The 22,225-nt window shown below is 41.0% G+C and overlaps 2 protein-coding genes across 2 annotated transcripts in view; one reads left to right on the forward strand and one right to left on the reverse strand.

Moving 5' to 3' along the window:
• Positions 1–8,884: 8,884 nt before the first annotated feature.
• Positions 8,885–13,729, forward strand: LOC119425047 (ubiquitin-conjugating enzyme E2 L3). Its single transcript, XM_037692572.1, has 4 exons — positions 8,885–8,964; positions 12,249–12,344; positions 12,682–12,868; positions 12,952–13,729. Exons 1-4 carry the CDS (start codon positions 8,938–8,940, stop codon positions 13,104–13,106), a joined length of 465 nt encoding a protein of 154 aa, XP_037548500.1. The 5' UTR covers positions 8,885–8,937; the 3' UTR covers positions 13,107–13,729.
• A 2,422-nt stretch (positions 13,730–16,151) lies between these two features.
• The window catches only part of ckmt2a (creatine kinase, mitochondrial 2a (sarcomeric)), an 11,733-nt gene continuing 5,659 nt past the window's right edge, over positions 16,152–22,225 (reverse strand). Inside the window, exons 7-10 of the mRNA XM_037691955.1 lie at positions 21,914–22,037; positions 20,321–20,455; positions 16,520–16,645; positions 16,152–16,430 (exon numbers count right to left, since the gene is read on the reverse strand). Coding sequence (XP_037547883.1) covers positions 16,314–16,430; positions 16,520–16,645; positions 20,321–20,455; positions 21,914–22,037 — 502 coding nt within the window. The 3' untranslated portion in view covers positions 16,152–16,313. The remainder of the gene's footprint in view (positions 16,431–16,519; positions 16,646–20,320; positions 20,456–21,913; positions 22,038–22,225) is intronic.

Below are 22,225 nucleotides of genomic sequence, written 5' to 3' on the forward strand. Positions count from 1 at the left end.
ATTTCCTTGACAGTGGCATTCCTGTTTGAGGTGCAGTGACGTTTAAGGGCCCGGAGATCACGAGCATCCAGTAGAGTTTTACGGCCTTGACCCTTACGCACAGTGATTGTTCCAGATTCTCTGAATCTTTTGATGATGTTTTCACGGTTGATGATGATAACTTAAAAGTCTTTGCTATTTTATGCTGGGTAACACCATTCTGGTATTGCTGCACTATCTTTCTGCGCAACAATGGTGGAATTGGTGATCCTCTTACCATCTTGGCTTCTGAGAGACACTGACACTCTGAGAAGCTCTTTTTATACCAATCATGTTGTCAATTGACCTAATTAGTGTTAATTGGTCTTCCAGCTGTTCGTTATATGCCCAATTTCCTTTTTCCAGACACTTATTGCTACTTGTCCCAACTTTTTTGGGATTTGTTGACACTGTGACATTTTGAATCAACATATTTTTCCTTTATAATGTTACATTTACTCAGATTAAACTTTAGATCTGTCATCTATGTTATATTACGAATAAAATATTGACATTTGCCATCTCCACATCATTGCATTCAGTTTTTATTCACAATTTGTTTAGTGTCCCAACTTTTTTGGAATCCGGTTTGTATTTTTTTTAGTGTATGATGTTAAAAAAAGTTTCAACTGTGAACTGAAACAGACCAGAATCTATTTGCACGTGTCAACATCACATATTTGTAGGGCTGAAACGATTCCTCGAATCATTCGAGGACCTCGATTACAAAAAATCCTTGAGGCAAATTTATCTGCCACGAAGCTTCGTTAAACTATTCAGAGCACTGTAGTCTAGCCAGAACATTTGTGTTACACAACGCTAATGCTTCCGCTAGCACTTCCGCTAACGCGTATGTGCTAAGTTTGTAGCAATGGAGGGAACGGAGACTGCGTAGAAGAAGAGCCACGAGAACAACAAAAACTGTCAAAAGTTTGGGAACATTTTAGGTTAAACAGAAAAGACAACACAGCTCAATGCTTCCACTGCAAAGCAGAACTGAAGTAACCACAACATCACGTCGTCAATGTTGCAGCATCTGAAGAGAAAACACCCGCTGTAGCATCAAACTCGTCCGCAGCTCTAACAGGTATCATGCTCTCTGTGCAAAATACGTTCACCTAAATGTGTGATAATCTGTCTTGTTATAGATGTAAAATGAGGCATATTTTTACTAATGTTAAATCTACTGACTAATCATAGTGGCTACCTGGCAGAGTCTGTACTTTGTGTGAGGAACAAAAACTCTGCAGGACTTGATGCAAGTTTGTTAACAATAAAAGCAGCAACAGACTGACACATTTATTTATTGCTGTACTTCCATCCTGACTTAAATGAGATATTTAGGGTGAATATTTCTAGTGTAAATGTATTTACGAGTTAGTAGAATCTTTTTTCTTCTTGCTACTGCTGTTTATGACTGAAAACTGTGATTAATCTGCATTTATTACTACTGTCACATTTGTTTATAGCTCAGCAATCAAGATTAAATAATAAAACCGTCTGCAGAACTCAATGTACAAACTCAAACTTTACATCATCTATCTTAGTTTAGTATCTCTCAATTTCTAACATAAAGATTCCATTCAGTTTATTTATCCATAAAAAATTATTACAGCATTTAGATTTTTATGTGATGGTTAAAAATAATTCAGTGACAGAGGGTTTTAATTAAATCATCCTCAAACTTCACACATAAATAAAAGCATAAATTAAATACAACTGATGTTACTTTGATTGCAGCAGGTCATCAGAAAGTGTAGATTACTTAACAATATTACATAATTTTATAATATCCAGTGAAGTACACTTGAAAACTTATTAAGGAATAACAAAACAAACAAATAATAATTTTATTACTCTTCTTTTCAGTGAATGGCAGAGCCATACGTTGGACTAATCGATTAATTGTCAGAATGATCTATAAATTACCCGATTACTAAAATATTCGTTTACAACAGCCCTACTCATTTGTCATCATTTAAATTAATTGTATTGTTAAAATGTGATCATGTGAATTATCAAATGTAATCCAAAAAAATTAATAAATAAAACCACCACCAGACTTCTCCATGAATCAAGAATTTGACATAATCACGTTAATGAAAGTGCATCTTGTGAGTCATCTTACCAGAATTGAGTTCGAAGTCATCGAGCAGTTTGTCCAGATCACATACAGCTGCCTTGAAGAAGCTGTCCATGCTGGGCTACAATAAAAGACCCTCGATCGCTCAAATACCTGCAAACAAACAAAACACTGGGGTTAAATATTAATTAAAGTCAACTTGTTTCAACGGTGTTCAGTTACTGACAAATTAATTAACCCACCATGACGTCCACGTTCAGGCATTTTTCTGTGGAAACAGAATTCATGCCAGCAATGCTACAAAATAAAAGTCTGATAAATACAAAGAATTTACAAACGCTTCGTCAGGAAACGGTCACAGTTGGAGAACGCGCCGTGTACCAAGCACACCTCGCAGCGGTGTAAACAATTGTTTGATGAGATGTTTGAAGCACGGATGAGGGATGCAACAAACAGGGTGCATAACGTGGTCAGTATTCTACATTAGTGGTCCACAAATAGATTGGATTCAGGTCCAGATGAAGTCTTGTCTATTTTTCAATTTTAACAGAATGTATGGAAATGGTTCAAATGGATCCACTTCCAAAGTGGATCGATGCATCTTAAAACAGCTCTATTCTAAGCAGGACTGACAGGATCGTCCCTCGGCACCTACAGTTGGCTGTCCGCAGCGACGAGGAGCTCAGCAAACTGCTGGGAGGAGTGGCCATCGCTCTGGGAGTTGTTCTGCACGGCATTCAGGCGGTCCTACAGCCCGGGGGAACCGACCAAGTAGAAACGCCCACCTTTGGTCTGCAGAGAACCCTTTCTCAAACGGAGAGGCCAGCTGAGTCTGGGTGGCACCTGCAGCCAGTTTCTCAGGATCCACTGTGGGATGGACCTTTACAAGAGATCCTTCCTGCCTACAGCCATCAGTATCTATAACATCTCTTAATGACGTGAGGATAACGAGTTACAACAACAAATAATTTCCCTTTGGGATTGATAAAGTATTTTTGAATTGAATTCTGAAGAATATCCAAATAATTTCACATTACATGGTTATTTTAGATGAAATATTAAGAAAGTCCTGCAAGATGTGACCTTGGATGGCTCAGATGAGCTCCAGCTTGCTGCTGCTGGTGGCGTTTGTGCTGGTAAAAATAACCGTGTGTTATGAAAAACTGACGGCGATTTATAAAGTTTTATTTAAAAAAAAATGTTTGCATCAACTGCTGTGAAATTTTGACACCGAAGACGGCAGCGATCCTCTCCGATCTTAGCTACATTTGGAGTAGCTGTTAGCTTGTCAGACCTGTTGGACTAAAACCATTTCTCCAAACTGAGTCCATTCAAGAAACCCAGGCACTCACACAGGAACCCACTTCAAAAACTGCCAGAATATCACTTTAAAGCGGTTTAGTGGATGGCTCCAATCAATCAGGCTTGCCTCTTATCCAATAACCAATAAATACACAACTACTGCAGTGTTTGACTTGAGACTCAACTGTTTTTAAACACGTTTGCTTTGCACTTAAAAGTCACAGATTAGATTGTAACATTGTTTTTTTTTATTTGTCCTGTGTAAAAATAGCTTTTATTTAGAACACATGCAGTCTTTTAATTAAAGTGAAAATCTAAACGAGTGGTGCGGTTTACCCCGCATCGACAAACCCGTTTCAAAACAAGCATGTGAGCATGAATCATGTGAGGGTTCATAACATTTCTCGTCTTTCCTGAAATGTTTTGAGGTTTTTCAAACGTTTGGTCAAATTATAACTACCTGCCATCCTGAGCCGGACTAAACAGGTTCTTGTCAAGGGCAACATCAGAACTTTCTTGGCTCGGTTTGCACAAAATTCAGACCTGTAATGTCATGATGCCTACAGCTTCCCATCAGAGACATTAAGAAGTAAAAAGCAACTTACAATAAGGAAGAAGGTTTTTATTGTTGGCCGCACACGTTAGAAGACAAAGACTCAGAGAAATGTTAACAATTTGCTAAAACAACCTCTAAACAAAGTCCACATATGAGGAAGGAGGTTCTTTACTGAGAATAAAACCAACAAATGCTGATGAAGCACGACTTTAAAAGTGGCCAAAAATAACTAGACAACTGAAGGAAACGCTTAAACACTTTCTATAAATAGCACAAGTAAACGACAGGATTCTGACTAAACAGGTTTTTAAGAAGGAAAGATCAGTTCTGTGAAAAACATTTAAAACACAGGAAGTATTTGGTAATAGAAAGGCCACAGTTAAAATAAAGTGATGTATGGGTTAAAGACTGAATCTGTCTGAATAAACTCGACTTTTATTTAGATTACAATTTGCTGCAGCTGAAGATTCTAAAAATCTTTGACTAACAAAAGGTTTGGTAACTAGTTACAATAAAGAGTTAACATTTCTGCGAAAGAGGAAATCCACAGTTAACCACAACAACATGGACTTCTTTTCCTTTCAAATGAATAATCTAAGCAGTCTGAAGAGGGTTTCTGTGTAATGTTATAGATCATAAACACAAAACCTGTTGCAGATAACTCCCATGAACAGCTTGAGTCCAGAGAAAGAGTTCACCTCCAACAGGATCATAGTGAATTGCTGCCATCTTAGAATGACTGAGCTTCAAAATTTCATTACAGATCATGTGAACGCTAATATTTAAACTTTTACTGCTGATTGTGTTACATGTTTATTTCAGCAGAAACAATCCATCCATTATCTTTACCCACTTCTCACTTTTCGGTTTGCAAGGGTCACTGGTGCTGATATTTAGCCATCACAGTGCGAGAGGTGGGTGTGTGGGGGGGGCACAACCTGGACAGGTCTCAAGTTCATCACAGGGACACGTAGAGACAAACAACCATTCACTCTCTCACTCACACCTAGAGACAATTTAGTTTACATGCATGTTATATCTGTGGGAGGAAACCCGAGCACCCGGAGAAAACCCACACATGCACGGAGAGAACATGCAAACTCCACCCAGAAAGGCCCCCCAGCTGGGATTCGATCCAGCAACCTTCTCACTGAGAGGCAACAACTCTACCAACTGAGCCACCGTGCACTGAGAGACAAAGTTTCATGAAATAGCATATGCATGAACCAATGTGACATTTAAAAAACTGGAGTAGTTTTAGGATAAGAGCAATCTGCTGGTGGGACCAAATCGGTTCTGTTAGATGCAAATAGATCATTCAAAAAGCTATCTAAAACAGGTAGGATATTTATTATGTTTACACAGCAACTCGCTTCAAACTGGCCAAACATTACCTTTAAAACAGGTGATAAAGTAGATTTTAGAAGTCAGATTCCAGGTACAGTAAAGTTTACTGTTATTTTACTGACTGGTACTTTTTGCAGTTTGGTCAATCAGTTTTGAATATCTACTTATTCTTGGAATAGCATATTTATGTCAGTGGTCAATAAGAAGCATATTCATACACACTGAGATTAATGACTTAATATAAATTAAATGCATTAAAGTAGGAGGTGGGGTATTAAACGATAAAGAAAAAGATTTAACTAGCACCCTAAAGATGTGTTTCTGGTTTTGTAGTATTGTGACAAGCTATGTGAAACGTTTTAAAAAGCTTTATGCATTTGGATTGTGTTGTTTGAAATGCACTCTCATCAAACATGGCGCTTCGTGTTGTGCTTTGTGAAATGTTGCATTATTGTTTACATCCTCCTCCAGCTGTGTGTTGCACTTCAGAGCAACCGTTACGATGGAAAATAACCAGTACACACACGTTAAAGGTTTGCAAGTGATGTCACATAATCTGACTACTCACAGACATTATTTAACACCTGCTATATCCTAGTTTCATTCCTCTTTTTCTTGTTTCTTCGTAGGAAAAAAATAATTACGCTTAATTTGGGGGCGCGACAAAGACGAGCAGATTTATTTTCAATCACCAAACAAGTGAACAACTCATGTTTAAACCTACAGGTACAATTAGCGTCATTTCACCACAATATCAACCACTTCATGGGTGTAAAAACTGTACGACCCTCTGCAGACAACTAGTTTAAACGCACATCTCCTTGTTAAGTTAAAGAAGCTGTAGCTAAAGTTAGCGTGCTTAGTGCTAGCAGGCTAATGTTGCTAACTCCCCCCGTAGAAAAACCTGGTTTGTGGGTAATTTTCCCTACCTGAACGGATTTAGTCCATGTTCCGGTTCAAAACAGGCGCAAACGTCGCCCGTGTCGTCGTATCATCCTCCACGCACTCAGCAGAAGTTGTTCGGGCAGCTAGCTGCTGGATTAGTTTCACTTGAGAAGTGTAAATTCTTCACTCAGGCGGCCATCTTGGAGAGAGCGTTGGCGGTCAGGTCACAGGATCCGTCGCTCCTGCTTCAGGCTGGAAGCCGCTCTGAAACCAAGTTATTCCGAGGACTAAACTCCTGGAGAAATATCTGTGTGCTGGTGTTGTATTTCTGTAAGGCAAGCATGTTTATTTTACCCAAACACAGAACAATAATAATAGGCAATACGTTAGAAATTATATGTGATAGTAAAAGTAAAAATTGGTCAAATATAAACTAAACAAAAAGCCCAAAATAAGACACGAAAGATGCAAAACCTGCTCTGGAGCATCCCAGGTTTCAACCATTCATTTCTATGACGAAGTATTCGAGTAAGAAGGGAGGCAACTTTATAAACTTGAAAAGACCGAGCTGAACTTGAAGTAATCAGGCGAAGCGATTTATGGTAAGCCGTTGAAGCACATAATAAAAGCACATCTATCTCAATTCCATTCAGACATGTAAATTTTAGCATTTCTCCCGTGAAAAAAAAAAAGTTATATTACTCAGATTAGAATTAAATAATAGCCAAAAAAAAAAAACAATCCTTTTTCTTTCGGCTTTTCCGTCTTCAGGGGTCTCCACAGTGAGTCGTCGTCCTCCATCTCTGTCAGCTGCATCCTCTGTCCTCACTCTAACTACCTCCATGTCCTCTCTAACTACATCCCTATATCTATTTTTTTTTCACCTCCATCTTTGTCTTTTTCCTGGCAGCTGTTTTGTTTTTGTTTTTTTACTGTTCTGTTAGTGGCGTGGTCTTGATAGCAGCTTGGCAGGTCTTGTTAGCAGGTCCGGTCTGCAGCTTGATGGTAATAATCGCTCAGAGCATGTGCTGAGGATCTCAGCTACTACCACTTTTGATTAACTGTGGTGGCCATCTTGAATGGAATCATTTGTAAAAGTTAATTAGTAGATATACAGAAATGCAGAGTGAACTTGGCAAAAAAGGCCTTTTCTTACTCTGTTCCTGTATTCTGGAACATTTTGCAACAAGAACTGAAGCTCTCCACCTTAGTTTCTATAGGGGATTTTAAACATACTTGCGACCCGTCCAGGGTGTACCCCGCCCCTCGCACAGTGATTGCTGGACATGAGCACCGGCAACCCCCGTGACCCAAAATGGAAGAAGCGGGTAAAATATAATGAATGGATGGATTTTAAACATTTGATATGATCAATTGAAACATGAAAGCAAATATGTTCAATTCAGTTCAATTTATATAGCACCAAATCACAACAACGTTGTCTCAGGGCACTTTACAGGAACATTCACGTACTGTACATAGAAAAGCCAATTAGTAAAGTTCTCTATCTAAGGAAGCAGCAGACATATTGAATCTTCACTTCATCGCAATCTAACATCCTGAGAAAGCACAATAGCAACAGTGGAAAGAAAAAACTCCCTTTTAAAAGGAAGAAACCTCCAGCAGAGCCAGGCTCTTTTCAGGTGAAAAGGAGGAACCCAGAGCCAGACCAGTGGTCATTCCGTATGTTGAGGGAGTATCAGAGAAACTGAGATGTTTATTTTCTAAACACAACGTCCCAGTGGCTTTTAAACCCCAAAATACATTACGGCAAAGACTGGTTCATCCCAAAGATCCAGTCCCCCGGCACAAACAGAGCAATGTTGTGTATGCTGTTCAGTGTCAGGAGGGTGATCAGTCTTACATCGGGGAAACTAAACAACCGCTGGCCAAAAGGATGGACCAGGATAGAAGATCAACATCATCAGGCCAGGATTCTGAGGTCTACACTCATCTCCAGGCCAGCGGTCACTCTTTCAGGGATGAAGATGTTCACATCCTGGACAGAGAGGAACGATGGTTTGAGAGAGGAGTAAAGGAGGCCATCTTTGTGAAAAGAAATTGTCCATCATTAAACAGGGGTGGAGGCCTCCTGGTTCAACTGTCCCCCTCTTACAATGCTGTGATTGCTAGTATCACTCAACCTCCTGTGAATAGTAAACAGCCATCAGTGTGCTAATGATCCATCCTTGATCATGTGAGCAGCTGATTTTGGTTGTCAGCAGCAAACTGGTTGATCCACTCTGAGAAGGTGCTATTTATAAGACTGAGCTGAATACAGCACCTCAGACTGAAGAAGTCTTTCGGATGAGAGACGAAACGTTTCTACAATTTTTTTTTTTTTTTTTTTTTTTATGTCCAGAGGACCAGATTTAACTTTTTTAGTCATACCTGTATACTGAGTTACTGCCATGTTTGTGTTTCACTAGTTTAGTCAGCAGTGGCAGCCACCTAGATTGACTCCAAAAGTTAATCGGTTTTATATAAATAAAGATTAATTTTCTAGAGCTTAAGATATATATTTTGTAAGACACGCTCAATAGCATGAGTGTGTTTGATAATCCATGTTTTCTGTTTCATTTTCCTTCACGTTGTGCGGTTCTGGGTCTTCCCCGCCGGTAGGGGGCGCTGTGCTGCCGGAGTGGGGCGCTGCCTACTCGGTCCACTTTAAAACAAACTCCAAAGAAGTAGTCGAGGACAGAGTCAGGGAAAGAAACAGGAAGAAGACGACGTAGTCGGCAACACAATGACTTCGACTAGGAGACTAGGCAAGGTAAATACAAATAATTTAGAACTAATTTTTCCGTAACACTTTCAGGGAGTGTGCGCGACTTGTTTCCACTCGGTTTGTTGAGCTGCACGGCCGCTGAGCCGAAGAAAGCGGCCGGCTGTTTGTCGCTCATGTCTCGGACAAAATGAAAGGAGAATGACGCCAGACTGACGGTGACCGAGGCGCAATGAGTTGGAGGAGGATGTAGAGAAAGGCCCGGGTTCCGTGGTTCGGTACTTTAAAACATCATGCCGGTAGTGAAAGAGTGAGCTCGGTGAAGCCGGCGGATTGTTGGAGCCGCCGTGTCCGTGTGAAGACGCCCAGCTGTGGGGAGAACATGGAGACCGGCCGCGGAGCAGTGACGTCACGTCTCGGCTGAGCCGGCAAATTAATAATCATCGATAGCTGCCACGATTAGCTGATCAATCCCCTCCAGGCTTTTCAAACACAAACTCAAGGAACCGATTAATTCCTCCGTAATCCTAACCACTCTGATTAAACAGTGAGCCGGGCATTTAAACAAGCGTGCCATTTGTTGTAAAAATGTGAGCATTTGTTTACTAAAATAATCTTTCATCATGTTTACATGGGGTCATGTTTAATTCTGAAAGGTGGAGGGAACAAATTAAAAACTAAACAAAAATCTTCAAAAATGAAACTAAACCATGAGGCCATATGTGGTTAAAGTCTGAACATTGACAGCTATTTTAATAAACACAGGTAAATGTAATAAACATTTGGTATGTGTTATTACATATTATACCAAATATTAGGAAGTACTAGCTGATTAGGACAGTTTTTAAGTCTTTATATACTTAAAATCCTCAAATATGTGTGGCTTAATTGTCATAGTAAAAGGAAGTTGATGTAAAATCTAACTGGCTTTGAATGAATGCCTATCACCCACCGCCTTGTCTGCTGAACATTTAAACAATAATCTTGATTGATTGGCACTCTGAGTATGTGCAGCTCATTATCTGTAAAAATGTCTGTCAGAAATGTTTTCTCTAAAGTCGACTAGCCTTGGTGGCCATATTGAATCAAGGTGACTCCAAAAGTTAATCCGTTGTAGATGAGCATCCAGTGATTCATTTCTGAGAGTTTGATCAAAATCTACGCTGTGATCCATGACTTCTTTTGCTAACATGCACACAAAAGTACAGACATTACATGATTACCTTTCTTTCATAGAGACAGGTGATGTTACACACTTATGTAATGTTTAAGTTGCTTTTTAGAACAATATTCACTGACAGGATTAGGTTTAGTCTTTTTGTTCATCTGTATCAGAACAGTGGGTTTCTTTAGTAGAAGGACTAAATGAACTAAACCTGTTTGCTTTCAGTCAGTCAAATTGTTAAAATAATTCAGAGGTTAATCCGATTCTTTACTTTCTGTTTTGTTAAAGCAAACACCAGGAGCACTGGGAGGTGACAGGAATGTTTTTAGTGTCATTCGTTCAACCTTTATTTATACTGGTTAGTTCCCATTGAGCCTCAGGGACTCGTGTGAACATGAAGTGATGATAAAATGTTTGAACATTTATAGGTTCTGTCTGATCCGTGTGTTTTAGGTTGTGGACGTTTGTTGGAGAAAATTTAAACAAAGGTTGTTTTGGAGCAGGGGTGTCAAACTCTCTTACAAACGGGGGGCCAGTTTCAGAATCTGCATTAACTCAAGTTGGAGACCCAACATCTTTTCTTAGTTGCAGGTTCCTCAGCAAAAATTTGATGCACTTTTGACATCATAATCAAAGATGACTGAAAAATAAAAGTGATATAAGTATTTTACATTTAAAATGTCATCTTGGGGGGGCCAGATAAGATGTCAATGAGGGCCACATTCGGCCCCCAGGCCTTGATTTTGACTCGTGTATTTCAGAGGGTCGCACAGAACGAAATAGTTGCTGGTCACATTTTAAACGGTTGTATAGATCAGTGGATTTTTAATGTATTCACGACCCAAGTTTCATGTTTTTCTGAAGTGTCCTGATGCCTGTCAAAGGTCTTCTCATCTCATAGTTTCACTTTCGTCTCCACACGTCCAGTTTTGATTTATTGTTCAGCTGAACATTCCAAAGCTTCTGCCTTCAGGAAATTCCCTTGCGAAAACGTTTGTCACCACGTCACAAATCTCCCCAGAAATCTGGTTTTACAGTTTCAGGTGAATGCAGAGAAGAACAAGAAACTGCTGGACGCTGATCAGCCCGAGCGGACGTGGCTCTTGGGCCACATCGGCCACATCGGCCCCTCTGCAGTGGGTCCTTGTAGCTTTGGCCAAAAGTGGCAAAAAAAACAACTTTTGATTTTCAAAACAATAATAGAAAAAGTAGCTTTAGTAAATTGTCAATATTTGTCAGTATGAGTTATAATATACACTCAAGCCCACCAGAAAACAAAATTTAAACGGTGTACTTTCCCAAGCATTTCACAAGTACATCTTTAAAATAAGGGATTCAGGAAAAGTATGGCAAGTCGGTGGGATAAAGTTGACCCTTGAATACAACATAATAAAAGCTGAGGTAAATTAAGATCTCAGTTTTTACTTTAAAATTCAGTAAGTCACATTTAAGCTCCTGAGACCCTGCGTCCACATATGGGGACGTTACAGTTTGTCTTTGCTGTACCTTATACTTCACTCTGTTCAATAGTGTTTTATACTTTAAGTCATGTTGTGTTATGCTGTAAAATAAGCCCATTGTCCCCATCTGAAGACTTTTTTTTTTTTTTACAAAATATGTCATAACCATGTAATAAAATATAATTTCCTGTTCAAAGAGGAAGCTTTATTTATGCATATATCAGGTCCATCTAATCACAAATATCTAGGAGATGTGAAAAGTGCATCGCAAACCAGAGCTCAGGTCTCAGGAGGTTAAATATGTGACAAACTGGCCCAAGTTTTATCACTTCAACTATGTGCCTTAACGTGCCAAAGTGCGTTGCAAAGTGGTTTTTGTCCAAATAAAGAACAGACTCGTGTAGAAATAGGAACACTTTTGTTTGTACAGGTTTGATGGGAGTGATGGGAGTGAATAAAACAAGATGTAAGTTCTGGTAGTGGAGCAGAAAAAGGCTTAAATCGTTTGATATTTCTGTTGAGTAGACTTTTATAAACGTACAACAAGATGTCTGAAAATATACTTTAAAAGAACGGTGTAGAAAAAACCATGTGAAGACTTGTTTTGTCTTCTAAAGCACAGTTCAGTGAAACGATCCAAGCAAGGCTGCAGGGTTCACGTCACCATGAATGAACAAGAACTCCAAATAACCCACGTTTTGTTGCAGGAGCTCGAGGACATCCGCAAATCTGAAACGAAGTATTTCCGCAACATTCAAGTGGACGAGTCAAACCTTTTAAACTGGCAAGGCCTCATCGTTCCTGTAAGTACTGAACGGCGGAACTCGTTCTACCCCTCTGTTTGTTCCCGAAGCTCTTTGACTTTCACTTTTGCTTGAAAGGTAATAAGATCGTAGGTGGCAGTTTAATTTACAGCAGATGATGGTGATAACAGGAGAAAGCAAAGACTCCCGTTGGCTCAGGATATGTTTGATTTGCACCATTGTGAGATTCTGCTTGCATCAGTTAAAAGTCCTTTTCGTCTGCCACAGTTCACCAGTCTGCTCTGTGATCACCTTCAATGCGCACTCTGCCGTTAAATAGATCACAGAGCTGTAGAGGTGGAGCTCTGTAGATGCTCACACTCCCGTCTCTGTTCAGGACGCTGCTCCATATGACAAAGGAGCGTTTCGGATCGAGATCGTCTTCCCTGCAGAGTACCCCTTCAAGCCCCCAAAGATCACCTTCAAGACAAAGATCTACCATCCCAACATCGACGAGAAGGGCCAGGTGTGCCTGCCCATCATCAGTGTGGAGAACTGGAAGCCAGCCACTAGAACTTCCCAAGGTGAGCGAGCTGAAGCTGCTCTTTACTGTGGACTGCTTCGAACGCTGTGTCTAAGCCCTTGTTTGGTTTCTCCTCTCCCGCAGTGATTCAGTGTCTCATTGCTCTGGTAAGTTCTCCTCAGCCAGACCACCCGCTGAGGGCGGACCTGGCAGAGGAATACACCAAAGACCGACTAAAATTTATGAAGAACGCCGAGGAGTTCACTAAGAAACACAGTGAAAAGCGTCCCATAGACTGACGACACATGTTTGACATGCCCTGTCAGCCTCCTGTCTGTTTCCTGGTTATAAAGGCCCCGTTCTTATCCCCGATTCACAGAAAGGCCCTGTTCTTGTGTACATGCAATGTTTAGTACTCTTCAATCAATGTTTAACAGAGGTTTGTGTTTCTGTTTCACTTTGCCAAAAGAAAACAACAATCAGGACTTGTTGGGAGTGTTCAGGTTTGGCCTCTAGGTGTCACCTTTTGGTTGTTTTTCCACTTCTTTCTACTGATTTCTTTTTAGGAAAAATAAGAAAATTATCAGAGGTGGCATTCTGGACAATAAAAGTGCTTTCAGATGAACTAAATGTTGAATGTTCTCTCGGTTTAATCATTAGCTGATGCTGTTCTGTTTACAGGTTTTTATAGTTGCAGGTAAGAGCATCTAATGCTGTTTATCTTTTCACATTTTCTTTTGAAGCACCAAATTCTGTGAAATGGTTTCAATACACTTTGTTACTGATAAACCCACATGTAAACAGAAGTGATTGAAAATACAATGTTCAATTTAAATCATTAGTTTGTGGTTTTAAGAAAAGATTTGTTCTAAATAATAAAAAAACGTTCCACCTCAGTCGGCCTCACAGTGGAAACTGTCAGAAGAGCTGTAAGCTTCATGTGCATGTAGAAAAGGATACGGTTTATCAACGGTTTGTGATTTTATTTGAAAACAGTTTTCAGATGAAACCAGATGTTACCATACACAACTTATAACCTTTTTTTTTTTTCATTGTTTAACCTTAAACTAAACCTTTCAGTTAATCAGGAAAGTAAATTACTTTCTTCAACGTTGTAAGTTGACATTGCCTACAAGCTGCATCTTCATGAGCTCTTCAGTTTTCAGGTTGATGATCTCAGGAACACGGACCCGTCTCCTTCCCGAGCGGCAGGGCGTTCTTGGCTGATTGCTGTAGATTGTCCCTTGATTTTACACAAAGAAGCAGTTCACGGGTGTGTCCAGATGTTTTCTACTAAACAATCTAAAGCTTCCAAAGCCATGACATCATCATCATCTGGGCTTTCCCAAAGAGTTCTAAGGAAAAATAATCTTGGGTGTGTTACATTTTTTTTAAAGTATTTAACAAATGGAAATAATTTTAGGAATCATAACAGACCTGAAACAGGAAGTACTTTGATTTCTCGTCAGACAGTAAAAATGTTTCTTTTAACTCGACGTCGTCTTCTTTCGGCTGCTCCCTTCCACACGAAGACTTGGCAGTTGTTTTTACGCCGGATGCCCCTCCTGACGCAGCAGACCACCGAGCTACCACAGCCCTCTGTGGAGCAGAGAGCTGCCATCTAGGGCACCTGGGGGAGTAGATGGTGGAGGTTAAGGGCCTTGCTCAAGGGTCCAGAGTGGGGAAAATGAGGTGGAGGCAGGTGTGGGTGTTTCACCTTTCCCACCCACCTTTGATACCGTCAATCTGGGGAATCGACCCGGCGACCTTCCGATCATAGGCCCACCTTTAACCTTTGCTGTATGTAAATATCTGGTTTCAACTGTAGTTCTGGAGTAGTAGTAAAAATACTTACTGTACATTATTCAGTTTGCCAGAAAACAAGGAAACCGTTAGCGTAGCTTAGTGCTCAGGTTGTTCAGCCAATGGCTGCGTTGCAAACCTGGTCCTAGTGTTGGGTAAGGATTATTGATGCTTGCAAACTAAAGTTTGTACCTCCTGTTGGAGCTCCTTTACTGCTGGCTTTAAAATTAGTTTCTCTTTTCAGGAACAAGGCTGTTAAGATGTTTAAAAGTCAGTTTTGTAAAATTAAAAATGCATAAAACCTTTAAAGTAACCTTTAATTCACATTTGGATTTTCAGATGCCACTTATTTGTAAAACAAGATGACAGGTTTTAAAGCAGATCGGCCCCAAACATCTCAGCAGTAGGAAAGTTGGGACCGGATGAAAACATACAAGTAAAACTGGGCAGTTTTTACATAATTTTATGAAATTAACACAAAATAGGTTTAAACTGTTTTTGACATTAACTTAATTATGAGCCTTGAATTTAGAATGAGTGGTTATTTTAATAACATTGAAAACTTTACCAACTTTCTGTCTGATTGTTAAGCACATTCAGCGTTTTATTGTATAATTAGAAATTAAGACCAGTTACACACACTTGTGACCTGTGCTGGCAAAATGAGTCACAATGAGGAAGTTTGCACTATTGAGTTATTTTCTATTTCACCATGTTGAAATGAAACGTTTGTTGAAACTTGGCAGATTGGACATCAAGCTAGGGTTATAAAAGGATATGCTCCTGCTTGACAATGTGCCAAACATTAAATAAAGGGATCATCCAGTACTTCAACAGCTGGCAGAGAACATGGATCAATTTTAAAGGAAAGGTTAGACAGTATTATTAGTATTATTTATTTATTAACTTTTATTTAACCATGCAAATCCCATTGAGTTCACAGATCTCTTTTGCAAGAGAGGCCTGGGCCTGAAGGCAGACTACGGTGGCCTCTAGTGTACATACCAGTCAGAAAACTCCAATTTAAACATAGATTACAAAGATTATCTGCTATTTTGATTGCCCAGATTGCTAAATGGTGTCTTTATGGACTAATTTTTACACAAATCTCAATTAACAAGAATCTATGTTTGTGTTTATTTTCAGTGCAGCATGTGATCATTCTGTCTTGATTTGCCAGCATGGGTCACATTTTTTAAGCTCACCTGAATACATTTGGGACTGATCTTACAACTTTTAGTTGATTTATTAGATTTTTTTTTGTTTTGTTTTGTTTTTGTTTTGTTTGTTTTTTTTTAGAAGAAAAAAAAAAAGTGGTGGTCCAAAACTGGAACCTTGTGGAATACCCGTTTGTTGTTTTGGAAAGTTGATACAGTATTCCTAACATTCACACTCTTTATTTAGATACAAACTGAAACAGTATACATTCAATAAACTAAAAAAAAAAAAAAAAAAGTTGGGTCCTCTGTCCAAGTACTTACAAAGTAATACAAAGTGAAGGAGATCAGATGAAATATTTTGAAATGGTTTATTAAGGTCAGGGTTACATTTAACTTGAGGTAGAACTTTCTGCAGGTCATGTCTGAGATCATTTCACCCTGAAGATTTGCAACCTTTGAGAGAGCCAGCAGCTTCCTGTGTCGTCACGCTGAGGCCTTGCTCTGTTCTTGTCATCAGGCTCAGTCTGGGAGCAGGTGAAGTGCTCACTTCCTAAACTGAACAATGGGAGCTGGGACTTTGATGTCTTGACCCTTCTCCAGCTTCTTCTCACACTCGATCAGGTAGTTGACCCCATCCACCACCAGCTGGACGAGCTCCACCTGAACGGAGACACCAAAGGTCACTCTGCTGCAAAGCGCCAGCTCTGACTGGGCTCAACACAAACCTGAAAAGAAAGATGGAGTCTCACCTCAGATTTACCCAAACGGTCGAGGTTGGAAATGTCAAAGGTGTCTCCGGTGGCAGCCGTGTCGACTCCACCTGTGCCTCGCTTCTGCAGCCGCAGGTTGTCCAGGATTTTAGAAAAACGTGGGTCCTGCAAAGCAATTTGGGACACACTAGAATCAGAAAAACATATTTGATCAAGGAAAGCATATTTGCTGCTTTTTTGGTTTTAAACTAAAATCAACATACGTTGAGAAAAGACAGTTATAGCCAATTTAGTCAAACCTAAAAATAACTGCTGAAAATAGTTCACACGATCTCTGAGTGCTCAGATTATGTGTTGGTAACCACGCTCAGCTGCAACCACATCAAATTGTAGCTTAATATTTATAAAATTAACTGATTTATAGAAGCATTTAGGTTTGTTAAGCTGCGTAATCTGTCTGGAATCAGATTGACTCCAAATTTACAAATGCAGACAAAGGCAAAGACTTTATAGATGCACACACACACAAAAATACTAAGCAATATGGAAGCCCATTTCCGTCATGAAAGAAAAAATAAAAGCCCAACAGGAAGTCATAATTTTGAGTTTTAAAGTCATAATTATGGGAATAAAATCATAATTTTGACTTTTAAAATCATAATTTTGACTTTTAAAGTCATAATTACAAGAATAAAAGACACAATTTTGACTTTTCTAATTTCATTTTATTATTTATTTATTTTTTCCCTTGTCCTGTCCAGCATTGTGACACTTAGAATTATTGTCTGAGTGTCAAAGTGATGCCCAACAGATTTACTTTCACAAGCAGAGTATTATGGCTGACCTTAATGCTCTGCTTGATATATAAATTAAATTTATTAGAATATGCTTTGGGCTTGTTTCAGATGTAATGGACATGGGGACGGAAAACAAAGCAGAAAAGTGAGAGAAGAGTCAAAATGTAAAGAAGGAGATAGGAATAGAGGAGAGAGAGAGGGATGAAGAGAACACAAATCAACATCATTGAAGTCTGCCTGTAGACCTGCAGAAAGAGAAAAAACAAGACAAAACAGAGAAACCACAACAACAAACAACATATATAATGATACTTATATCATTAGAAAGTATTTTATACAGTACATGGTAATACAAGATATATTTAGTGGCCTCCACAACCCAACTGAGTGTGTATCTGATAAACACCTGAATCTAAACACCTGTGTGAGCATGTTGTCACTATAAGGTTTCTCCATAAAAATGTTTAAAAGTGGATGTGGGGACCTATAAACCCGTCCCCACAGGACAGAAGGTAACACAGGGAAGACCGGAACCACAGACACACAGCGGCCCCCAAGCCCGGAACTCTGGTAGTCCCCCAACAGGGACACCCGCACCCCCCAGAGAGAGAAGCAAAGGGAAGCCCCGGGCGATCCCCAGCAACCACAAGGCAGAAACCCCCAGGAGGCTGCAGCGACGAATCCACACGCCCCGCCGGCAACCCGCCCCTCCAGAGTGGATCCGGCCATGGACACCAAGCCCCGAGGTCATACCACCCCCCAACAGAGGCCCGACAGAGCCAGGGCACCCAGGCCCCCGCAGGCAGCCACCAGGGCGGGCCCGCACACACCCCACCACCCAGCCCCAGCTGCTGAGAGCCGCCAATGCACCGGCGGCAGGGGGGCCCACCACCGGAAGGGAGCACGACCCACCAAATGGGGGGCCAAAACTGGTCCAAGAGAGGGGACCACCTAAAACCCAACCTGAGACGAACAGGCACACAGAGACAGCCAGACGGAGCCTCTGTCGGACTGTCCTTGTGCCCCACCTGCCCAACAGTGACCGCAAGTCGGCCCCAGGCCGGGGCCAGAGCAGCAGGGAGCAGCAGCCGAGGAAGGCCGGCCCAGCACACCATTGCATCCCTAAAGCCCCACACCACAGGCCCGGAGAAGCCCCGGCATGCCACCCATGCCCCCCCCCCCCCCACACACACACACACATCATCCCGCACCGTGAATGTCACATCAGGCCGACCAGCCAGCACTCCGTCAAAGTGAAGCCACGCCCCCGACCGCCGCCACGCACTACCAACGACCACACACACACACAACCACAGCCGACCTCCAGGCAGTGGCAGGCAGTGCCCGTTCGCCCCCCCCCAACCCTTGCCCAGAACCCTAAATGTCTCCATGCTACATATGAGAGTGGGCACCGGTCCCGGACGTGAGAATGATTACACATCCCACCCCCTATATGCCACCATGTGCCCACTCCAGACCCTATATATGCATGTGTCGTGAGAATGTTATATGCGAGTGTCTAGGTTGTTTAATAAAATTGGAGTCCAGGTCTCCACGAACCACGGAGATGGAGGATCCTCCCCGCAGCTCAGTAGTGCACCTGAACCCCAAGGCCCTGCTTGAGTGGTGGTGTGATGGAGTGGGTGGAGGAAGACGTCGGGATGGGGAGGAACAACTGAGGTGGCAATGCCCTCCCAGGGGGCCAGCTCCCCCACTGACCCCAACAGGCACCACCATTCTCCGAGATCCACCAGGGGAGGGAGGCTCCAGTGCATCCATCTAGGAGCAGGAGGCAGCCGCACCACCAGGGACCCAGGCCACGGACCGGCACATAGCCCTGAGGCCTGACCAGAACCCGGGCCAGCGACCCAAGCCCCCCTGAGATCGTCCAGACCCCCAACCCGATCTCCAGCTCAACACCCAGCCCCCCGACCAAAGAAGCCACCAAACTCCAGCAGCGACAATCAGCCAGGAGTGCCCGAACAGCCGCAGACAGCGCACCACGATGACCGAGAGCGCACCCCCACAAAAGGACCGACCAGTCCACCACAGCAACACCCACAATGAGAGCACCCCATGCAAGGGAGAGCACATGCCTAACACGCCCAGACACCCCCGGGCCAGCAGTGCAGAGCCATCCGAGCAAAAGCCCGCCCCCCCCCCCCCCCCCCCCCCCCCCCCCCCACAGCCCAGAACCCCAGCCAAGCACCAGACTGCAGCCACAGCCAGGCAGGAAGACACCCATCTAATTTAATTTTGAAGTTCGTCCCTTGCCGAACGAACACCATGACTGCAACTTCCTGTCAGACACCGGCAGTTTTTCTGCATAGCACATGGATTCATTCATTCAGTGCATGTCCCTCTGCCTTCAAACATCAATTCTTTTAAGTAAAGGTATGTAATATAGCATTTAGTATCGAAGCCCATTTCTGCTATGAAGCAAAAGCCCAACAGGAAGTCATAATTGAGTTTTAAACTCATAATTATGACTTTTATTCTCATAATTGTGACTTTAAAACTCAAAATTATTACTTTTATTCTCATAATTATTTATTTATTTTATTTATTTATTTATTCATTTTATAAATACATAACAATCAACATAATCAACATATGTAACAACAACAAAATATTAAATATAAAATGAAAGGTAGATTATGATTTTAATACTCAAAGTATGACTTTTATTCTCGTAATTATGACCATAAAAGTCAAAATTATGACTTTACAAGTCGAAATTATGACTTCCTATTGGGCTTTTATTTTTTCATTTGTGGCGGAAATGGGCTTCCATAAAGCAACATATCACAATTTGGGAAAATTTTCTGGAAATTAATGTCTGACCCCACCAATATTTTTGCTCAGGAGCCATATGTACAGTAAAATTACATCAGACAAACCTGAAGTGAGTTTAAACGCATGAATCACTGCTTTATTCTCATTTTATTCTCCTTAATATTCTCACGAGTCTGGAAAACGGATGCTAAAAAAAACAAAAAAACAGCCATTTGCATTCAAAACTCTATCCATGAAAGTGTGTCACCTTGCTGAGTTTCGGCAGGCGCACGTGCACGCCTGCCCTGAGTCCAGTGCCCAGGTTGGAGGGACACGTGAGGATGTAGCCCAGCCGTTCGTTCCACATGAACTCCCAGCCTCTCTCCTGGATCAGATGTTCCACCTGTTGTACAAAACAAGCAAATACTTAAATACTGTCGAGCTAAAACAGCTAAAGTTTTCCATCTTTTACAGTCTGCATTCAGCATCATCCAGTCAGATTTGTTCGGTCTCAAACTGGTGCTGAACGCGGATAAAACCAGAGGGATGTTGTTTTCAAACAGGAAGTCGGTCCCAGCAGTTCTTCTGATTTTTGTCATTCAACCTTTATTTATACAGGTTAGTTCCCATTGAGCCTCGAGGACTCATTCACAAGAGAGACCTGTTATTTTTTTAATTAATTAATTTAAAAAAATTGAAGAGTTTATCTTTGAATGATGTTCCTATTGAGTTTGTTGATTCCTATAAATATTTGGGTATCTTGGCGGATTCCTTTTTCTCTTAAGCTCCACGTGGAAAACTTGGTAAGGAAACTGAAAGTTAAACTGGGTTTCTTTTTCAGAAACAGATCCTGTTTAACTCTGAATGCTAGGAAACACCTTGTAACTGCAACTATCCTTCCCTCCATTGGTTACGGTGACATTATTTACATGAACGCTCCTACAAGCACCCTGCAGATGCTGTACGCTGTCTGTCATGCTGCACTCACTAATAAACTGGTTGACTGGAATCACTGTTGCCTTACATCTTCTATATGTCTTTGCGTGAGTGCAGCTACAGCGTGCGCTCTCAGGACATTATTACCTGCAGTGTTCCCTATGTGAGGACTGAACTAGACAAAAGGGCCTTCTCCTACTCCGCTCCTGTTTCCTGGAATACCTTACAAAAAGACCTGAAGCTCTCGACCTTGACCTCTATAAATGGCTTCTTAACATTTGTTAAGTTCCTGGCAAAAACCAACGCAGACATGTTCCTGTTTTTAGTTTTCTACATCGATTTAGCTGTTTTTTTTTTTTTTTTTTTAAGGATTTTCTTCCATTTATTAATTTTTTCAATGTATAAGCTTTCTTTTATGATTGTCCACTGTTATCATCACTGTTAATTGAAATCAGGTCTCTCTTGTAAATGAGTCCTCGAGGCTCACTGAGAATAAACTGCATAAATAAGGGTTGAATGAATGAAAAATTTTCAAGGAAACAACATATTCATATATTAAATAAATAAAAAACCTAACAATGTGCATTATATGCAATACATATTTTTTCAGGTGAGATGATCCATTTCCTTCCTCCATGACCTGAGACTGATGAAGTCAGACAGAAAACCAGAGTGAGAGTTATTACTGCTCAGGAGGTTCTACTGGATCATAGTTTTCTCACACAGCTCTTTCATTTTGGCCTTTTGTACACCAGCAGTTAGATATGAATAATTTTATAGCCTAGCAAAAAACTAATACTTTGTTTTATGTCTGGATACCTAAACCCTTTTGTTTCACAATGAAAATAACTACCCCCCCCCCCCCCCACACACACACACACACACACACACACCCTTGTATTCCTGCAGCACAGACTGAAGATACCTGTTTGAGACCGTTACAGAATCTCTCGAACACTCTCTTCATGTTGCCACCCTTCTCCATGGAGATGACTCTGGTGTGATCTTCCTCATTAATCCAGATCAGAAAGGTCTTCTCATTGTTGTGCCTGAGGAGAACCAGCTACAGAATTAATACAAACCTCTCCGGGTCAATGGTTAACTTTTGTTATTTAGATATTCATGCTGTTCATCTGTAAAGTTAACTCAGTTTAAAAAGTGCATTTGTAACAAACACAACATAGATACAGTATATGTATATATATATATATATATATATATATATATATATATATAT

This window comes from Nematolebias whitei, chromosome 18 (assembly GCF_014905685.2).
Source record: "Nematolebias whitei isolate Nwh7 chromosome 18, NemWhi1, whole genome shotgun sequence".
NCBI lineage: Eukaryota > Metazoa > Chordata > Actinopteri > Cyprinodontiformes > Rivulidae > Nematolebias > Nematolebias whitei.